The 16,514-nt window shown below is 47.8% G+C and overlaps 1 protein-coding gene across 8 annotated transcripts in view; it reads right to left on the reverse strand.

Annotated features, from left to right (window-relative positions):
- The window catches only part of LOC121291961 (class I histocompatibility antigen, F10 alpha chain-like), a 99,242-nt gene that overhangs the window by 23,463 nt on the left and 59,265 nt on the right, over positions 1-16,514 (reverse strand). For 2 of the 8 annotated variants that reach the window (XM_041213656.1, XM_041213650.1), the window contains exon 1: positions 10,556-11,379. The exons of 1 other annotated variant lie outside the window; for it this stretch is intronic. In XM_041213656.1, coding sequence (XP_041069590.1) covers positions 10,556-10,964 — 409 coding nt within the window. In that variant the 5' untranslated portion in view covers positions 10,965-11,379. Of the gene's footprint in view, positions 1-10,555; positions 11,380-11,652; positions 11,803-12,386; positions 12,448-15,813; positions 15,861-16,514 lie in introns of those variants that run through there. 5 more of the 8 variants (XM_041213654.1, XM_041213653.1, XM_041213655.1 and 2 more) reach the window with 5 other exon arrangements.

The following is a 16,514-nucleotide window of genomic DNA, read 5'->3' on the forward strand; positions in this document are numbered from 1 at the left end:
ATTTCTCTGCTCCTCTCACCCATTCTAACCTGTCTCTCGCTGAACTTACTGCACTCCGTTCTCTCAGGTCCAACCCTGACATTGTCATCAAACCCGCTGACAAGGGCGGTGCTGTTTTTGTCTGGCGCACTCTACCTCGCGGAGGCTGAGCGTCAACTCACAGACACTTCCTCCTACCTCTCTCTGGACCATGACCCCACCACTGAACATCAAGCCATTGTTTCCAGGACTGTCACTGACCTCATCTCCTCTGGGGATCCACCCACAGCTTCCAACCTGATAGTCGCCCAACCTCGGATGGCCCGCTTCTACCTCCTACCCAAAATACACAAACAGAACTGTCCCAGTAGACCGATCGTGTCAGCTTGCTCCTGCCCCATGGAACTAATTTCTCGTTATCTTGACTCCCTTCTCTCTCCCCTTGTCCAGTCACTTCCCACCTACATCCGTGATTCCTCTGACAACTTACATCACATCAACAATTTCCAGTTCCCTAGCCCCAACCACTTACTCTTCACCATGGACGTCCAATCCCTCTACACCTCCATCCCCCACCAGGATGCTCTGAGGACCCTTAGCTTCTTCCACGAACAGAGGCCCGAACAATCCCCATCCACCATCTCCTCTGTCTGGCTGAACCTATTCTCACATTGAACAATTTCTCCTTCAACTCCTCTCACTTCCTCCAAATAAAAGGTGTGGCTATGGGTACCCGCATGGGCCCCAGCTATGCCTGTCTCTTTATGGGGTATGTGGAACATTCCTTGTTCCAGTCCCACTCCGGTCCCCTTCCACAACTCTTTCTCCAGTACATCGATGATTACTTCGGTGCTGCTTCATGCTCTCGTCGGGACTTGGAAAAATTTATTAATTTTGCTTCCAAGCTCCACCCCTCCATCATTTTTATGTGGTCCATTCTGACACTTCCCTTCCCTTCCTTGACCTCGCTGTCTCAATCTCTGGTGATAGACTGTCCACCAATATCCATTACAAGCCTACCGACTCCCACAGCTACCTCGACTACAGCTCCTCACACCCCGCTTCCTGTAAGGACTCCATCCCATTCTCTCAGTTCCTTCGCCTCCGTTGCATCTGTTCCGATGATGCTACATTCAAAAACAGTTCCTCTGACATGTCCTCCTTCTTCCTTAACCGAGGTTTTCCACCCACGGTGGTTGACAGGGCTCTCAACCGTGTCCTGCCCATCTCCCACACATCCGCCCTCATGCCTTCTCCTCCCTACCAGAAACATGATAGGGTCCCCCTTGTTCTCACTTATCACTCCACCAGCCTCCGCATTCAAAGGATCATCCTCCGCCATTTCCGCCAATTCCAGCATGATGCCACCACCAAACACATCTTCCCTTCACCACCCCACCCCCCCTATCGGCATTCCATAGGGATCGTTCCCTCTGGGACACCCTGGTCCACTCCTCCATCACCCCCTACTCCTCAACCTCCACCTATGGCACCTCCCCATGCCCACGCAAAAGATGGAACACCTGCCCCTTCACTTCCTCTCTCCTCACCGTCCAAGGGCCCAAACACTTCTTTCAAGTGAAGCAGCATTTCACTTGCATTTCCCCCAACTTAGTCTACTGCATTCGTTGCTCCCAATGTGGTCTCCTCTACACTGGAGAGACCAAACGTAAACTGGGCGACCGCTTTGCAGAACACCTGCGGTCTGCCCGCAAGAATGACCCAAACCTCCCTGTCGCTTGCCATTTTAACACTCCACCCTGCTCTCTTGCCCACATGTCTGTCCTTGGCTTGCTGCATTGTTCCAGTGAAGCCCAACGCACACTGGAGGAACAGCCCCTCATCTTCAGACTAGGCACTTTACAGCCTTCCAGACTGAATATTGAATTCAACAACTTTAGATCTTGAACTGCCTCCTCCATCCCCACCCCCTTTCTGTTTCTTCCCCCTTCCTTTTGTTTTTTTCTAATAATTTATATAGATTTTTCTTTACCCACCTATTTCCATTATTTTTAAATCTTTTATGCCCACCCCCCCACCCACACTAGAGCTGTACCTTGAGTGCCCTACCATCCATTCTTAATTAGCACATTCGTTTAGATATCACCAACTTCAACACCTGTGTACTTTTGTTCTTTTGTCTGTGACATCTTTTGATTATCTGCTCCTATCACTGCCTGCTTGTCCCTACAACCACACCCCCCCCTTCCATTTCTCTCCCCCCACCCAACCCCTACCCCTACCCCCCGCCCACCTTAAACCAGCTTATATTGCACCCCTCTCCTTGGATTCACCCAGTTCTGTTGAAGGATCATGAGGACTCGAAACGTCAACTCTTTTCTTCTCCGCCGATGCTGCCAGACCTGCTGAGTTTTTCCAGATAATTCTGTATTTGTTTTGGATTTCTAGCATCCGCAGTTTTTTGATTTAACTGTAAAGATCAGGGTGGAATTGCTAAACTCAGACAAGAAGCAGAGGCCCTGAGAAAACAGGCCTCAGGCAGCGAAGCGATAGTTAACCACTTGATGAAGGAACCTAAGGAACTAAAGACAGAAAGGGCCACCCAACAGTATGGGCATGAACAGACTGTGAGCAATTATCAGCTCTGTAAAATAGAGGAACATAGAAAGGAGTATCAGAGATTATATCGTGAGGTCGAGGCACAGGCTCAATTAGTGTGAGGGTGTGAAGGCAGCTTCCTGTTTGGTAAAGAAACAGAACAGAGACAAGGTGCTTTTTGAAGTAGAGAAGTTGTCTAATAAACAAAAACAAAAATACCTGGCAAAACTCAGCAGGTCTGGCAGCATCTTCAGAGAGGAACACAGTTAACGTTTCAAGTCCGCATGACTCTTCAACAGAACCAAGGAAAAATAGAAGAGGAGTGAAATATAAGCTGGTTTAAGGGGAGGGTGCTGGGACAAGAAGAGCTGGATAGAGGGCCAGTGATAGGTGGAGATAACCATAAAATGTCACAGACAAAAGGACAAAGAGGTGTTGAAGGTGGTGATATTATCTAAAGGAATGTGCTAATTAAGGGTAGAAAGCAGGATGAGCAAGGTACTGGTGGCCCTGGTGGGGTGGGGTGAAGGAATCAAAAAAGGCTAAAAGGTAGAGATAAAACAATGGATGGAAATATATTTAAAAATAATGGAAATAGGTGGGAAAAGAAAAATCTATATAAATTATTGGAAAAAACAATAAGGAGGGGGAAAATCAGAAAGGGGATGGGAATGGAGGAGAGAGTTCATGATCTAAAATTGTTGAACACAATATTCAGTCCAGAAAGCTGTAAAGTGCCTAGTTGGAAGATGAGGTATTGTTCCTCCAATTTGCGTTGAACTTCACTGGAATAATGCAGCAAGCCAAGGATGGACATGTGGGCATGAGAGCAGGGTGGAGTGTTGACATGGCAAGTGACAGGCAGGTCTAGGTAATGCTTGCGGACAGACCGAAGGTGTTCTGCAAAGCGGTCACACAGTCTGCATTTGGTCCCTCTAACGTAGAGGAAACCACATGAGGAGCAACGAATGCAGTAGACTAAGTTGACGGAAGTGCAAGTGAAATACTGCTTCACTTGAAATGAGTGTCTGGGCCTTTGGACGGTGAGGAGAGGGGAAGTAAAGGGGCAGGTGTTGCACCTTCTGCGGTTGCATGAGATGGTGTCGTGGGAGGGGGTTGAGGTGTAGGGGGTGATGGAGGAGTGGACCAGGGTGTCATGGAGGGAACGATCCCTACGGAATGCCCTGGGGGGTGGGGTGGGCTGAAGGGAAGATATGTTTGGTGGTGGCATCATGCTGGAGTTGGTGGAAATGGCGGAGGATGATCCTTTGAATGCGGAGGCTGGTGGGGTGATAAGTAAGAACAAGGGGGACCCTATCATGTTTCTGGGAGGGAGAAGAAGGTGTGAGGGCAGATGCGTGGGAGATGGGCCGGACACGGTTGAGGGTTGTCAACCACCGTGGGTGGAAAACCTCAGATAAGGAAGAAGGAAGACATGTTAGAGGAAATGTTTTTGAAAGTGGCATCATCAGAACAGATGCGACAGAGGCGAAGGAACTGAGAGAATGGAATGGAGTCCTTACAGGAAGCGGGGTGTGAGGAGCTGTAGTCGAGGTAGCTGTGGGAGTTGGTAGGCTTGTAATGAATATTGGTGGACAGTCTGTCACCAGAAATTGAGACAGAGAGATCAAGGAAGGGAAGGGAAGTGTCAGACCAATATCCACCAACTCCAGCATGATCCCCTCACCAAACACATCTTCCCTTCACCCCCTCCCCCCCAGCCGGCATTCCATAGGGATCCTTCCCTCCGTGACACCCTGGTCCATTCCTCCATCACCCCTACACCTCAACTCCCTCCCACGACACCTTCCCATACGACCGCAGAAGGTGTAACACCTGCCCCTTTACTTCCCCTCTCCTCACCGTCCAAGGGCCCAGACACACATTTCAATTGAAGCAGCATTTCACTTGCACTTCCCTCAACTTAGCCTACTGCATTCGTTGCTCCCAATGCGGTTTGCTCTACATTGGTGAGACCAAACGCAGACTGGGTAACCGCTTTGCAGAACACCTTCGGTCTGTCCGCAAGCATTACCCAGACCTCCCTGTCGCTTGCCATTTCAACACTCCACCCTGCTCTCATGCCCACATGTCCGTCCTTGGCTTGCTGCATTCCAGTGAACGCAAACTGGAGGAACAATACCTCATCTTCTGATTAGGCACTTTACAGCCTTCTGGACTGAATATTGAGTTCAACAATTTTAGATCATGAACTCCCTCCTCCATCCGCACCCCCTTTCCAATTTTCCCCCTCCTGTTGTTTTTTCCAATAATTTATATAGATTTTTCTTTTCCCACCTATTTCCATTATTTTTAAATGTATTTCCATCCATTGTTTTATCTCTACCTTTTAGTCTTTTTTGATCCCTTCACCCCACCCCACCCCCACTAGGGCTATCTGTACCTTGCTCGTCCTGCTTTCTACCCTTAATTAGCACATTCCTTAGATAATATCACCACCTTCAACACCTCTTTGTCCTTTTGTCTGTGACATCTTTTGGTTATCTCCACCTATCACTGGCTCTCTATCCAATTCTTCTTGTCCCACCCCCACTTAAACCAGCTTATATTTCACCCCTTTTCTATTTTTCCTTAGTTCTGTTGAAGAGTCATACAGACTCAAAACATTAACCGTACTCCCTTCCACAGATGCTGCCAGACCTGCTGAGTTTTTCCAGGTATTTTTGCTTTTGTTTTGAATTTGCAGCATCTGCAATTTTTTGCTTTTGTCTAATAAACAGATCCAGACACTGCTCACTGAGCGCCTGGAAGAGGGGGACAGAGTCCTTTTCGAAGAAGCCTTGTTCACCCAAGAATGGATGGAGGAGAAAAAGCTAAGAGCTGAAAAGGTAACAGAGCATTTGGGTAGAACAGTTTACTGAGCTGAGAGATGTTGGAAGGTTTTACGGGAGCCAGAGAATGTCAGATGCAGAGCATGCCAAGGGAATTGGGAACTCAAAGGGAAAATGGGCTGGTACTGGTCCCTGCTGAGAGGAGAAGAAGTGTGCTCCTCTGTCAGCTGTTTGCGCAAGGTTCAGATATAAGTGAAACTCCGGGGTCATGGAAAATGTTTAGCGGAAAGTAAGAAATTAAGTTGATAGACTCACAGTGTAATTAAAACACTGTGTGAATGGTAAAAGAAATCTAAGGCTGAATTTTACGAGTCGGTGAATGGGGGCAGGGCCCACTCGCCAACGTGTAAAACGACATGCGGTGACATCAGGGGGGAACTCCTGACATCACCGCGCCCAATTTAAATTTTCAGGAATGCGGGGGGCGCAGCAAAATCAGCTGTGGGCCCGCTGACCTGTCAATGGCCAATTGAGGCCGTTGACAGGATTATTTAAATAATTAAAGGACCTGCCCGTCCAACCTTAAGGTTAGCAGGCAGTCCAGGAGCACTGGTGACAAATAGAGAAAACATGAAATCTCATCCACCGGCAGGTTGAGGTTTCATGTAGGCTTTAATTTTTTTTAATATTGTGTAAAAATTATGGGCATGTCCTAACTCATGTGACATTGTCACATGAGGGGACATGTAAGGGAAATTTTATTGTTCTATTTTTATCTTTTTTACATGTACAGCCAATCTCCCTATGGCTGCACTTAGCCTCAGGGAGATGAATGTGCTTTTTTGTGCACATGCGCGAAAGAGCACGCTCTCGATTTTAGGAATCCCCCCACCGTATAGCGCTTCTGTGCAGACATCACGCTGGGCGGGCCTTAATTGGCCCACCCACGTAAAATAGCGCTACGCCTTTGATGGGGGGCATCGATCGGAAGTGCACCATTACGCGTCCGCTCATCAACTTCCCCCCAACAGGGGGTGAAATTCAGCCCCTTGTGTGTATTTGAATGGGTTCAGTTTCTGTTTGTGTATTTTAAATCCAACTGTGCCGTTGCCTTGTGCTGAGTGAGGGAGAGAGAGAGACTGGGTCTTTTATCTCTGGTTTCTCTGTGCATTTGCCAGGCAGTGTCTGTGTCATTTAAACATAGTTTAACCCCTTGTGGTCTGTTTCTGTTTGTGGGTTTAAATCAGTTGGTTGTGTAATGTGTTTTAAAAGCTGTATTTTTTCAATTGGTGTAATTGAGAAATGTTATGATAACATGTGTATTGGACTGTGTTCTTTGTTCTGAGAGAGAAAGAGATATAGGGGTCCTCTCCCACACTGTTAGGTTTAAGATTCATCTGAAGCTCGGATGTTGTAGTGTGAAAACTCACCTTTTTCTTGAGTTCCTACTTCCAGGTGTTTCAAAAGGTACCTTGAAGAAAGAAAATTTTGCGAACACAGGGCTGAAGTTAATTTCTCTTGTTCCTTTGTAAAACATGTGCTACATTCAATGGCTTGAGTGGATAAAGTTAAAGGAATATGGTGGAGATGGAGTTGGAAGATTCCACAAGGGAGAGAATGGCCGGAATTCTCCCGTCCCCTCATCCGGTGGGATCTTCCGACCAGCCGATGTGAATGGGGATTTCAATGGCTCGCCGGACCCCGCTGTGGGGGAACTTGCCTCGGGGGTGGTGGGGCTGGAGGGAGGGGCTGGAAAATTCCACCCAAAGTGTGTGTGATAAAGATTTTGTGTGGATGATTATGTTTTAAAATTTCTCCTGAAACTGATTTTTATTGTGATAAGTTTTTGAGTTAAAGTAAATTTCACAACGGGGATTGTGATCTATCTTAGGACAGAATGAATGATGTAAAATCTTCAAGGTATGAACTTGGAGCCACAATTATTGTCCAGAATCCCGATTCCAGGGTATTTCGATAAACATGAGGGAATTTTAATCCGGATACAACTTTACACATGTGAGAACGAGGTAGTTTTAATGTTCAACAGGGTAGATTGGAATTTCGGCTATTTGAAGTGATCATGGTGAATCCTAAATTGGATCGGTCTTGGGTTAGAAACTTGTTACAACGTTTAAAGATTCGGGAATTTTCTTCCCGGAAAGAGGGAAAATTTTGAGATTGGATACTATTAATTGGAACTTGAGTTCAGGCTGCCAAAAGTAGGCTCCGCAGCCCAGCAGCCTCTCTCTCTGCCCAATACCTGCGGCACCTTCTCTCCCCACGCCTGGTGGCACCTTCTCTCCCCGCGGCACCATCTCTCCCTGCGCCTGGTGGCACCTTCTCTCCCCGCAGCACCTTCTCTCCCCGCGGCACTTTCTCTCCCCTTGTCCCGCAGCACCTTCTCTCCCCGCGGCACCTTCTCTCCCTGCGCCTGGTGGCACCTTCCCTCCCCGCAGCACCTTCTCTCCCCGCCTCCCCGCGCCTGGTGGCACCTTCTCTCCCCGCGGCACCTTCTCTCCCCGCGGCACTTTCTCTCCCCTTGTCCCGCAGCACCTTCTCTCCCCGCGCCCCGGGAATCCTTCTCTCCCCACACCTTGCGGCACTTTCTCTCCCTGCGCCTGGCAGCACCTTCTCTCCACCTCCCCCCCCCCCCCCCCCCCCCCCCCACCCCCCCGCGGCACCTTCTCTCCCCACACCTCACGGCACTTACTCTCCCCGCGGCACCTTCGCTCCCCACACCTCACGGCACCTACTCTCCCCACGGCACCTTCTCTCCCCGCGGCACCTTTTCTCCCCACACCTCACGGCACCTACTCTCCCCGCGGCACCTTCTCTCCCCGCGGCACCTACTCTCCCCGCGGCACCTTCTCTCCCGACACCTCACGGCACCATCTCTCCCCGCGGCACCCTCTCTCCCCACACCACCTCTCTCCGCGCCCTGCGGCATGTTCTCTCCCCACCTTCCGCGGCACCTTCTCTCTCCGCACCTCTCCCTTCTTCGCCCCACGAAATCCTCCTCCTCCCCAGCACAATTACTGCTGCCGGTGATCACTGCTCATCCAAGCAGAGATTGTTTCTCTCCCACGAACACACGAGAGTAACGGCCTGTGGTTGGAGGAGCAGAGCCTTGCAGAATCTTCAACTTCACTTCACTTGCCTTACTGGCATTTTGAACAATGGCTCCGGGGCCCAAATACAATGGTTTCAGGTCCGCAACCCAGCCTGCCATCCGTATGCTGGACAAGCCTGCCATGTGTGTTAAAGAGCTGATGAATAGGAGAGGTGTAGAGATATATCTGTCGAGAGGTGGACAGGAGCTGTGGGAGCAGACTGAGGGAAAGAAATTGGCGGCTGTGCAAAGCCAAGGTGCATAGAAGCCATTGGGAATCAGGAGTGCTCCTGAATTTTAAATCACCAACTGGGAATGCTGTGAAGCCTGAGCTTGAGCTGAGCGGTCCACAGTTGTGAGGTTTTGAAGAAAAGTTGGAGGGCTGCTTAGCCAACAGTTAAAAGAAGGAACAAAAACAGAATTACCTGGAAAAACTCAGCAGGTCTGGCAGCATCGGTGGAGAAGAAAAGAGTTGACATTTCGAGTCCTCATGACCCTTCATCAGAACCGATCTTTCTTTACAAGGACAGGGAAATATAAGCTGGTTTAAGGTGGGGGGAGGGGGGGGCGGGGAGAAGTGGAGGGGGGTTTAGGATAGGAGCAGATCATCAAAAGATGCCACAAACAAAAGAACAAAAGAACACAGATGTTGAAGTTGGTGATATTATCTAAACGAATGTGCTCATTAAGAATGGATGGTAGGGCACTCAAGGTATAGCTCTAGTGGGGGTGGGGGAGCATAAAAGATTTAAAAATAATGGAAATAGGTGGGAAAAGAAAAATCTATATAAATTATTGGAAAAGAAAAAAAAGAGAAAAAACAGAGGGAAAAAAGGAAGGGGGAAGAAACAGAAAGGGGGTGGGGATGGAGAAGGGAGCTCAAGACCTAAAGTTGTTGAATTCAATATTCAATGTTAAAAGAAGGATCCTCATGAAATCTGTACTTCAGAGAACAGCTGGAACACTGAGCAGAAATCAAGTGAATTCTAGATATCTGTGGCACACTTGGTTTTGTTCCAAAAGGAAGAAGTGAATGAACCCTTAAGATCTTGCAATGTACAAGGGAATGCTTGGGTGGAACTAGGAAGTAAAAGGGGAATTAAATGTATACTCTAAGTCTTTACAAACTATTGTGTTAAGTTAGCAGTTCTTGCTTGGTTTAATTTTTTTTTCGATACGGTAAAGCTTGTTGTTTAAAAAAGTGAAGCCTCGTGACAAAATTTCTTTCAGGTAATAAATGGATGTTTGAATTTCTCTATAAAATAAACAGTCTCTCCGGCGATCCTAACAAGACTAATACAATCAACTACATGCAGAGCTCGTGATATTGATACCGAGTGCACCATGAACTGAGAACCCATCATGGGTTTGTATTCTGTGTCCTTCAGATTCCACAGGCTAGTGCCATGCCAGACAAGGTATAGTTTGTAAAATGTTGCCAAATCCAGTATCTTTAAATGATCAATCACGGGGAACATACATAAGGTTAGTGCAAAAGCAGATTTCCACTTTCTGCAGTTACTGTGTAAGTACAAACAGTTAATCTGTCAGTGTGTGAGCAGGAACATCGAGGCCTCCTCCCTACACACACATGCTCAGTAGTGTTAATATCTGTTTATTGTTCTCCTCATATTCTCAATCCATGAGTGACGGCCTCTGTCCTTGATAATCTCCACTTCCTTACCTCACGGAGGTATTGATTACAGAGATTCCCATTCTCCTTTCACACTGCCTCCTGGATTCACACTGTCCATTATGGAATACTGGAGTAGATCGAGCTCACCCTCATATATATGAAAATACATTGCGACAGCAAGAGGACAGGAATTCCCCAACAAGCTGCCCTTTCCTGGATGATCTCAACCATCTCACCATATTCTCAACTTGTTCAATCACAAACCCATCTCCTTATCTTCATCAATGTGAACACAATTTTGTAAATATCTCAATCAGAATAGGGAGAGGGAACTGAATAACCCTCCATGGGCCCCAGATTCATGGTGTAACACACACTATATAGTCCAAAATCACAGTCTGCAGTATAACTATGAGGGGAACCTTTCTGACACCCAATAAACAGGACAGTAAATGAGTGACTCTACAAACCTGATCTTACCGGATGTCTGGTTTGTGCTCTTCAATATCGTATTCAGATTCTCCATTGCCCCGTCGGAAAATGATTTCACAAGGTCTGTGAGATATTCCCAGAATTCCACACCGAAAGAGTCTGCCATGAACTGCTGCCTGGGGACGCTCCGTTGAATATGACTGTCATGATAATTAACCTGAACTCCATTAACCATCGCCACTTTCGTAAATTCAGGAAAATCTGTGATTCCAGAGTTTGCTGTGATAATCACAGTCAGTGAGTTAGTCTCTATAAAAAAAAACATTAATGGGACAGTTTGCGAATATTTATACACAGAGATATTGAGGAGACCCTCCTGACCAGAGAACATCTGGAGTGAGGAATTCAGGATAACCCAAGGGCAGGTCTGTTGTTTATCATCATAACCAGGAAACATGTGATGTGAGTGAATTCCTGACTGAAATGACGAGAAACAGGAATACTTGGAAGGTTGAAATGTGATACCAAAGTGGGGGTCAGTCACTGTATGAACAGTCTGACTGTCAAACAGGGTGATGGACAATCCAGAGCAGGATCTCCACTGTCCCTCACAGAGCTTTTTGATCACCCCTTTATACAGGGTCAGGAGGATGTTGGTGGTTTGAGATAACCTGGTTTATTCAACCATGAGGGCATCACGGCTGATCCTGGGGTGGGTTAAACATGGATTATCCTTCTCCCCGTAGTGTTTTGAAGACTTTAGACCAGGAGTGATGAAATTGTTTAGCTTCTCCCAATCGATGTGAAAATTAAAATTAACTGTGTTCTTCTCCGCAGATGCTGCCAGACCTGAGTTTTTCCAGGTATTTTTATTTTTGTTTTGGATTTCCAGCATCCGCAGTTTTTTGCTTTTACGAAAATTAAAATTATCCATTTGAGCCATTTTCCATTTGCTCCAAGCTTCTCTGCTCTCGGTATTTCTACATCCTGCTGTCCGGTGCTGACTTCAGTGGTGTAAAATATCAGGCTGGCTGTATAACAGGCGGCTAATCAAACATCACCCATTTCAAACTCTCACCAAAAGATTCCAATTAACCCCAGAGTGAGAGTGAGAGTGAGAATGGAGGGCCGAATTCTGTACTTACCGGGAGAGACCCAGGAAAAACACAGGGAGATGGAGAAAAGCATCAGCAAAATTCTGGGAATCCACTCTCCCTGTTCCAATCAGAGACTGGGAATGAAATACTCTGAGGGGGAAACTAATCCTGTTTATAGACTGGGAAAAACAACACAAACTGTTTATCTCAAGACTTGATAATTTCCTGATTATAGAACCAGAGGGTGAATGATTGGTTAGTCTCAGAAAAATACCAATGAAATGATAAACAGTTACTTGTCACCAGTTACTAGGAAGACCAAACTGAGACAGGTTAAGATTTTGTCAGTAGGAAAACAAAAACAACTTATATTTATATAGCACATTTCACCGAATGAAACGTCCCCAAGATGCTTCAGGGGAACATTAAAAAACAAAGGATGACCCTGAGTCACACAGGTCAATGCCCACAAGCTTTCTCAGGGAAGCAGTTTTTAAGAATAAAAACAGAATTACCTGGAAAAACTCAGCAGGTCTGGCAGCATCGGCGGAGAAGAAAAGAGTTGACGTTTCGAGTCCTCATGACCCTTCGACAGAACTTGAGTTCGAGTCCAGGAGAGAGCTGAAATATAAGCTGGTTTAAGGTGTGTGTGTGGGGGGCGGAGAGATAGAGAGACAGAGAGGTGGGGGGGAGGTGTGGTTGTAGGGACAAACAAGCAGTGATAGAAGCATAAAAACAAAAAAACTGCGGATGCTGGAAATCCAAAACAAAAACAGAATTACCTGGAAAAACTCAGCAGGTCTGGCAGCATCGGCGGAGAAGAAAAGAGTTGACGTTTCGAGTCCTCATGACCCTTCGACAGAACTTGAGTTCGAGTCCAGGAAAGAGCTGAAATATAAGCTGGTTTAAGGTGTGTGTGTGGGGGGCGGAGAGATAGAGAGACAGAGAGGTGGAGGGGGTTGGTGTGGTTGTAGCGACAAACAAGCAGTGATAGAAGCAGATCATCAAAAGATGTCAACAACAATAGTACAATAGAACACATAGGTGTTAATGTTAAAGTTGGTGATATTATCTAAACGAATGTGCTAATTAAGAATGGATGGTAGGGCACTCAAGGTATAGCTCTAGTGGGCAGATCATCAAAAGATGTCAACGACAATAGTACAGTAGAACACATAGGTGTTAAAGTTAAAGTTGGTGATATTATCTAAACGAATGTGCTAATTAAGAATGGATGGTAGGGCACTCAAGGTATAGCTCTAGTGGGTTTTTTTTTATAATGGAAATAGGTGGGAAAAGGAAAATCTTTATAATTTATTGGAAAAAAAAGGAAGGGGAAACAGAAAGGGGGTGGGGATGGGGGAGGGAGCTCACGACCTAAAGTTGTTGAATTCAATATTCAGTCCAGGAGGCTGTAAAGTCCCTAGTCAGAAGATGAGGTGTTGTTCCTCCAGTTTGCGTTGGGCTTCACTGGAACAATGCAGCAAGCCAAGGACAGACATATGGGCAAGAGAGCAGGGTGGAGTGTTAAAATGGCAAGCGACAGGGAGGTTTGGGTCATTCTTGCGGACAGACCGCAGGTGTTCTGCAAAGCGGTCGCCCAGTTTACGTTTGGTCTCTCCAATGTAGAGGAGACCACATTGGGAGCAATGAATGCAGTAGACTAAGTTGGGGGAAATGCAAGTGAAATGCTGCTTCACTTGAAAGGAGTGTTTGGATCCTTGGACGGTGAGGAGAGAGGAAGTGAAGGGGCAGGTGTTGCATCTTTTGCGTGGGCATGGGGTTGTGCCATAGGAGGGGGTTGAGGAGTAGGGGGTGATGGAGGAGTGGACCAGGGTGTCCCGGAGGGAGCGATCCCTACGGAATGCCGATAAGGGGGGTGAAGGGAAGATGTGTTTGGTGGTGGCATCATGCTGGAGTTGGCGGAAATGGCGGAGGATGATCCTTTGAATGCGGAGGCTGGTGGGGTGATAAGTGAGGACAAGGGGGACCCTATCATGTTTCTGGGAGGGAGGAGAAGGCGTGAGGGCGGATGCGCGGGAGATGGGCCGGACACGGCCCTGTCAACGACCGTGGGTTGAAAACCTCGGTTAAGGAAGAAGGAGGACATGTCAGAGGAACTGTTTTTGAATGTAGCATCATCGGAACAGATGCGACAGAGGTGGAGGAACTGAGAGAATGGGATGGAGTCCTTACAGGAAGCGGGGTGTGAGGAGCTGTAGTCGAGATAGCTGTGGGAGTCGGTGGGTTTGTAATGGATATTGGTGGACAGTCTATCACCAGAGATTGAGACAGAGAGGTCAAGGAAGGGAAGGGAAGTGTCAGAGATGGACCACGTGAAAATGATGGAGGGGTGGAGATTGGAAGCAAAATTAATAAATTTTTCCAAGTCCTGACGAGAGCACCAAGCAGCACCGAAGTAATCATCGATGTACCAGAGAAAGAGTTGTGGAAGGGGGCCGGAGTAGGACTGCAACAAGGAATGTTCCACATACCCCATAAAGAGACAGGCATAGCTGGGGCCCATGCGGGTACCCATAGCCACACCTTTTATTTGGAGGAAGTGAGAGGAGTTGAAGGAGAAATTGTTCAGCGTGAGAACAAGTTCAGCCAGACGGAGGAGAGTAGTGGTGGATGGGGATTGTTCGGGCCTCTGTTCGAGGAAGAAGTTAAGGGCCCTCAGAGCATCCTGGTGGGGGATGGAGGTGTAGAGGGATTGGACGTCCATGGTGAAGAGGAAGCGGTAGGGGCCAGGGAACTGGAAATTGTTGATGTGACGTAAGGTGTCAGAGGAATCACGGATGTAGGTGGGAAGGGACTGGACAAGGGGAGAGAGAAGGGAGTCAAGATAACGAGAAATGAGTTCTGTGGGGCAGGAGCAAGCTGAGACGATCGGTCTACCGGGGCAGTTCTGTTTGTGAATTTTGAGTAGGAGATAGAAGCGGGCCGTCCGAGGTTGGGCGACTATCAGGTTGGAAGCTGTGGGAGGGAGATCCCCAGAGGAGATGAGGTCAGTGACAGTCCTGGAAACAGTGGCTTGATGTTCAGTGGTGGGGTCATGGCCCAGGGAGAGGTAGGAGGAAGTGTCTGAGAGTTGACGCTCAGCCTCCGCGAGGTAGAGGTCAGTGCGCCAGACAACAACAGCACCACCCTTGTCAGCGGGTTTGATGACAATGTCAGGGTTGGAACTGAGAGAATGGAGTGCAGTAAGTTCAGAGAGAGACAGGTTAGAATGGGTGAGAGGAGCAGAGAAATTGAGACGACTAATGTCGCGCCGAGAGTTCTCAATGAATAGATCGAGAGAAGGTAAGAATCCAAAGGGAGGGGTCCAGGTGGAGGGAGAATATTGGAGATGGGTAAAAGGATCCATTGAACTGGGAGAGGACTCCTGCCCAAAGAAGTGAGCCCGGAGATGAAGACGGCGGAAGAAGAGTTCAGTATCATGCCGAGCCTGAAATTCATTGAGGTGAGGGCGTAAGGGTATGAAACTAAGTCCTTTGCTGAGCACTGAACGTTCAGCATCGGAGAGGGGAAGGCCAGGGGGTATAGTGAATATACGGCTGGGGTTGGGACTGGAAGAAAGGGTGGGGACGGAGGGACAGGCAGGGGTGGAGTGTCCTAGATGGGTGTTGGTGTCGATGAGTTGTTGGAGCTTGCGTTCCTTAGCACTTGAGAGAAAGAGAAAAAGTTTCTTGTTGAGGCGTTGGATGAGCCGAAGGATAAAATGAAACTGGGGGCACGCGCAGCTTTGAAAAAGGGTACGGCGGTGCTGCTAGAGGGAGAGGTCGAGTGTGTTCATATGGCGGCGCATGGCACTGAGAGTGGATTTCAGAATGTGACGGGAACAGCAGTCCGAGAAACGTTTTATGTCCCGGAGATACGTGTAATCCTGGGTGGGTTCGAAACATGAGGGGTGGAATTTCAGTTGAAATCCACGTGGGGTAAGTCGGAGATGGAGACAGTCACTGAGAAAGGAGATATGGCTGTGAAAGCGGGTTTTAGTAAACACCTTGTCAAACACTAGGAGGGAAATGGAAAGCAATGAAGTTGAACAAGGCAACAGAGAGATATGGAAATCTTGTCGCAGAGAGGAACAGAACTTCTTCAAGGAGGTGGGCATTTCTTGAAGAGCAGTGGCAGTCAATTAAACACAGAGATAAAAACAAGAAAACTGCGGATGCTGGAAATCCAAAACAAAAACAGAATTACCTGGAAAAACTCAGCAGGTCTGGCAGCATCGGCGGAGAAGAAAAGAGTTGACATTTCGAGTCCTCATGACCCTTCGACAGAACTTGAGTTCGAGTCCAGGAAAGAGCTGAAATATAAGCTGGTTTAAGGTGTGTGTGTGGGGGGCGGAGAGATAGAGAGACAGAGAGGTGGTGGGGGGGGGGGTGTGGTTGTAGGGACAAACAAGCAGTGATAGAAGCAGATCATCAAAAGATGTCAACGACAATAGTACAATAGAACACATAGGTGTTAAAGTTAAAGTTGGTGATAGACACTTCCTCCTACCTCTCCCTGGACCATGACCCCACCACTGAACATCAAGCCACTGTTTCCAGGACTGTCACTGACCTCATCTCCTCTGGGGATCTCCCTCCCACAGCTTCCAACCTGATAGTCGCCCAACCTCGGACGGCCCGCTTCTATCTCCTACCCAAAATCCACAAACAGAACTGCCCCGGTAGACCGATCGTCTCAGCTTGCTCCTGCCCCACAGAACTCATTTCTCGTTATCTTGACTCCCTTCTCTCTCCCCTTGTCCAGTCCCTTCCCACCTACATCCGTGATTCCTCTGACACCTTACGTCACATCAACAATTTCCAGTTCCCTGGCCCCTACCGCTTCCTCTTCACCATGGACGTCCAATCCCTCTACACCTCCATCCCCCACCAGGATGCTCTGAGGGC

This window comes from Carcharodon carcharias, chromosome 19 (assembly GCF_017639515.1).
Source record: "Carcharodon carcharias isolate sCarCar2 chromosome 19, sCarCar2.pri, whole genome shotgun sequence".
NCBI lineage: Eukaryota > Metazoa > Chordata > Chondrichthyes > Lamniformes > Lamnidae > Carcharodon > Carcharodon carcharias.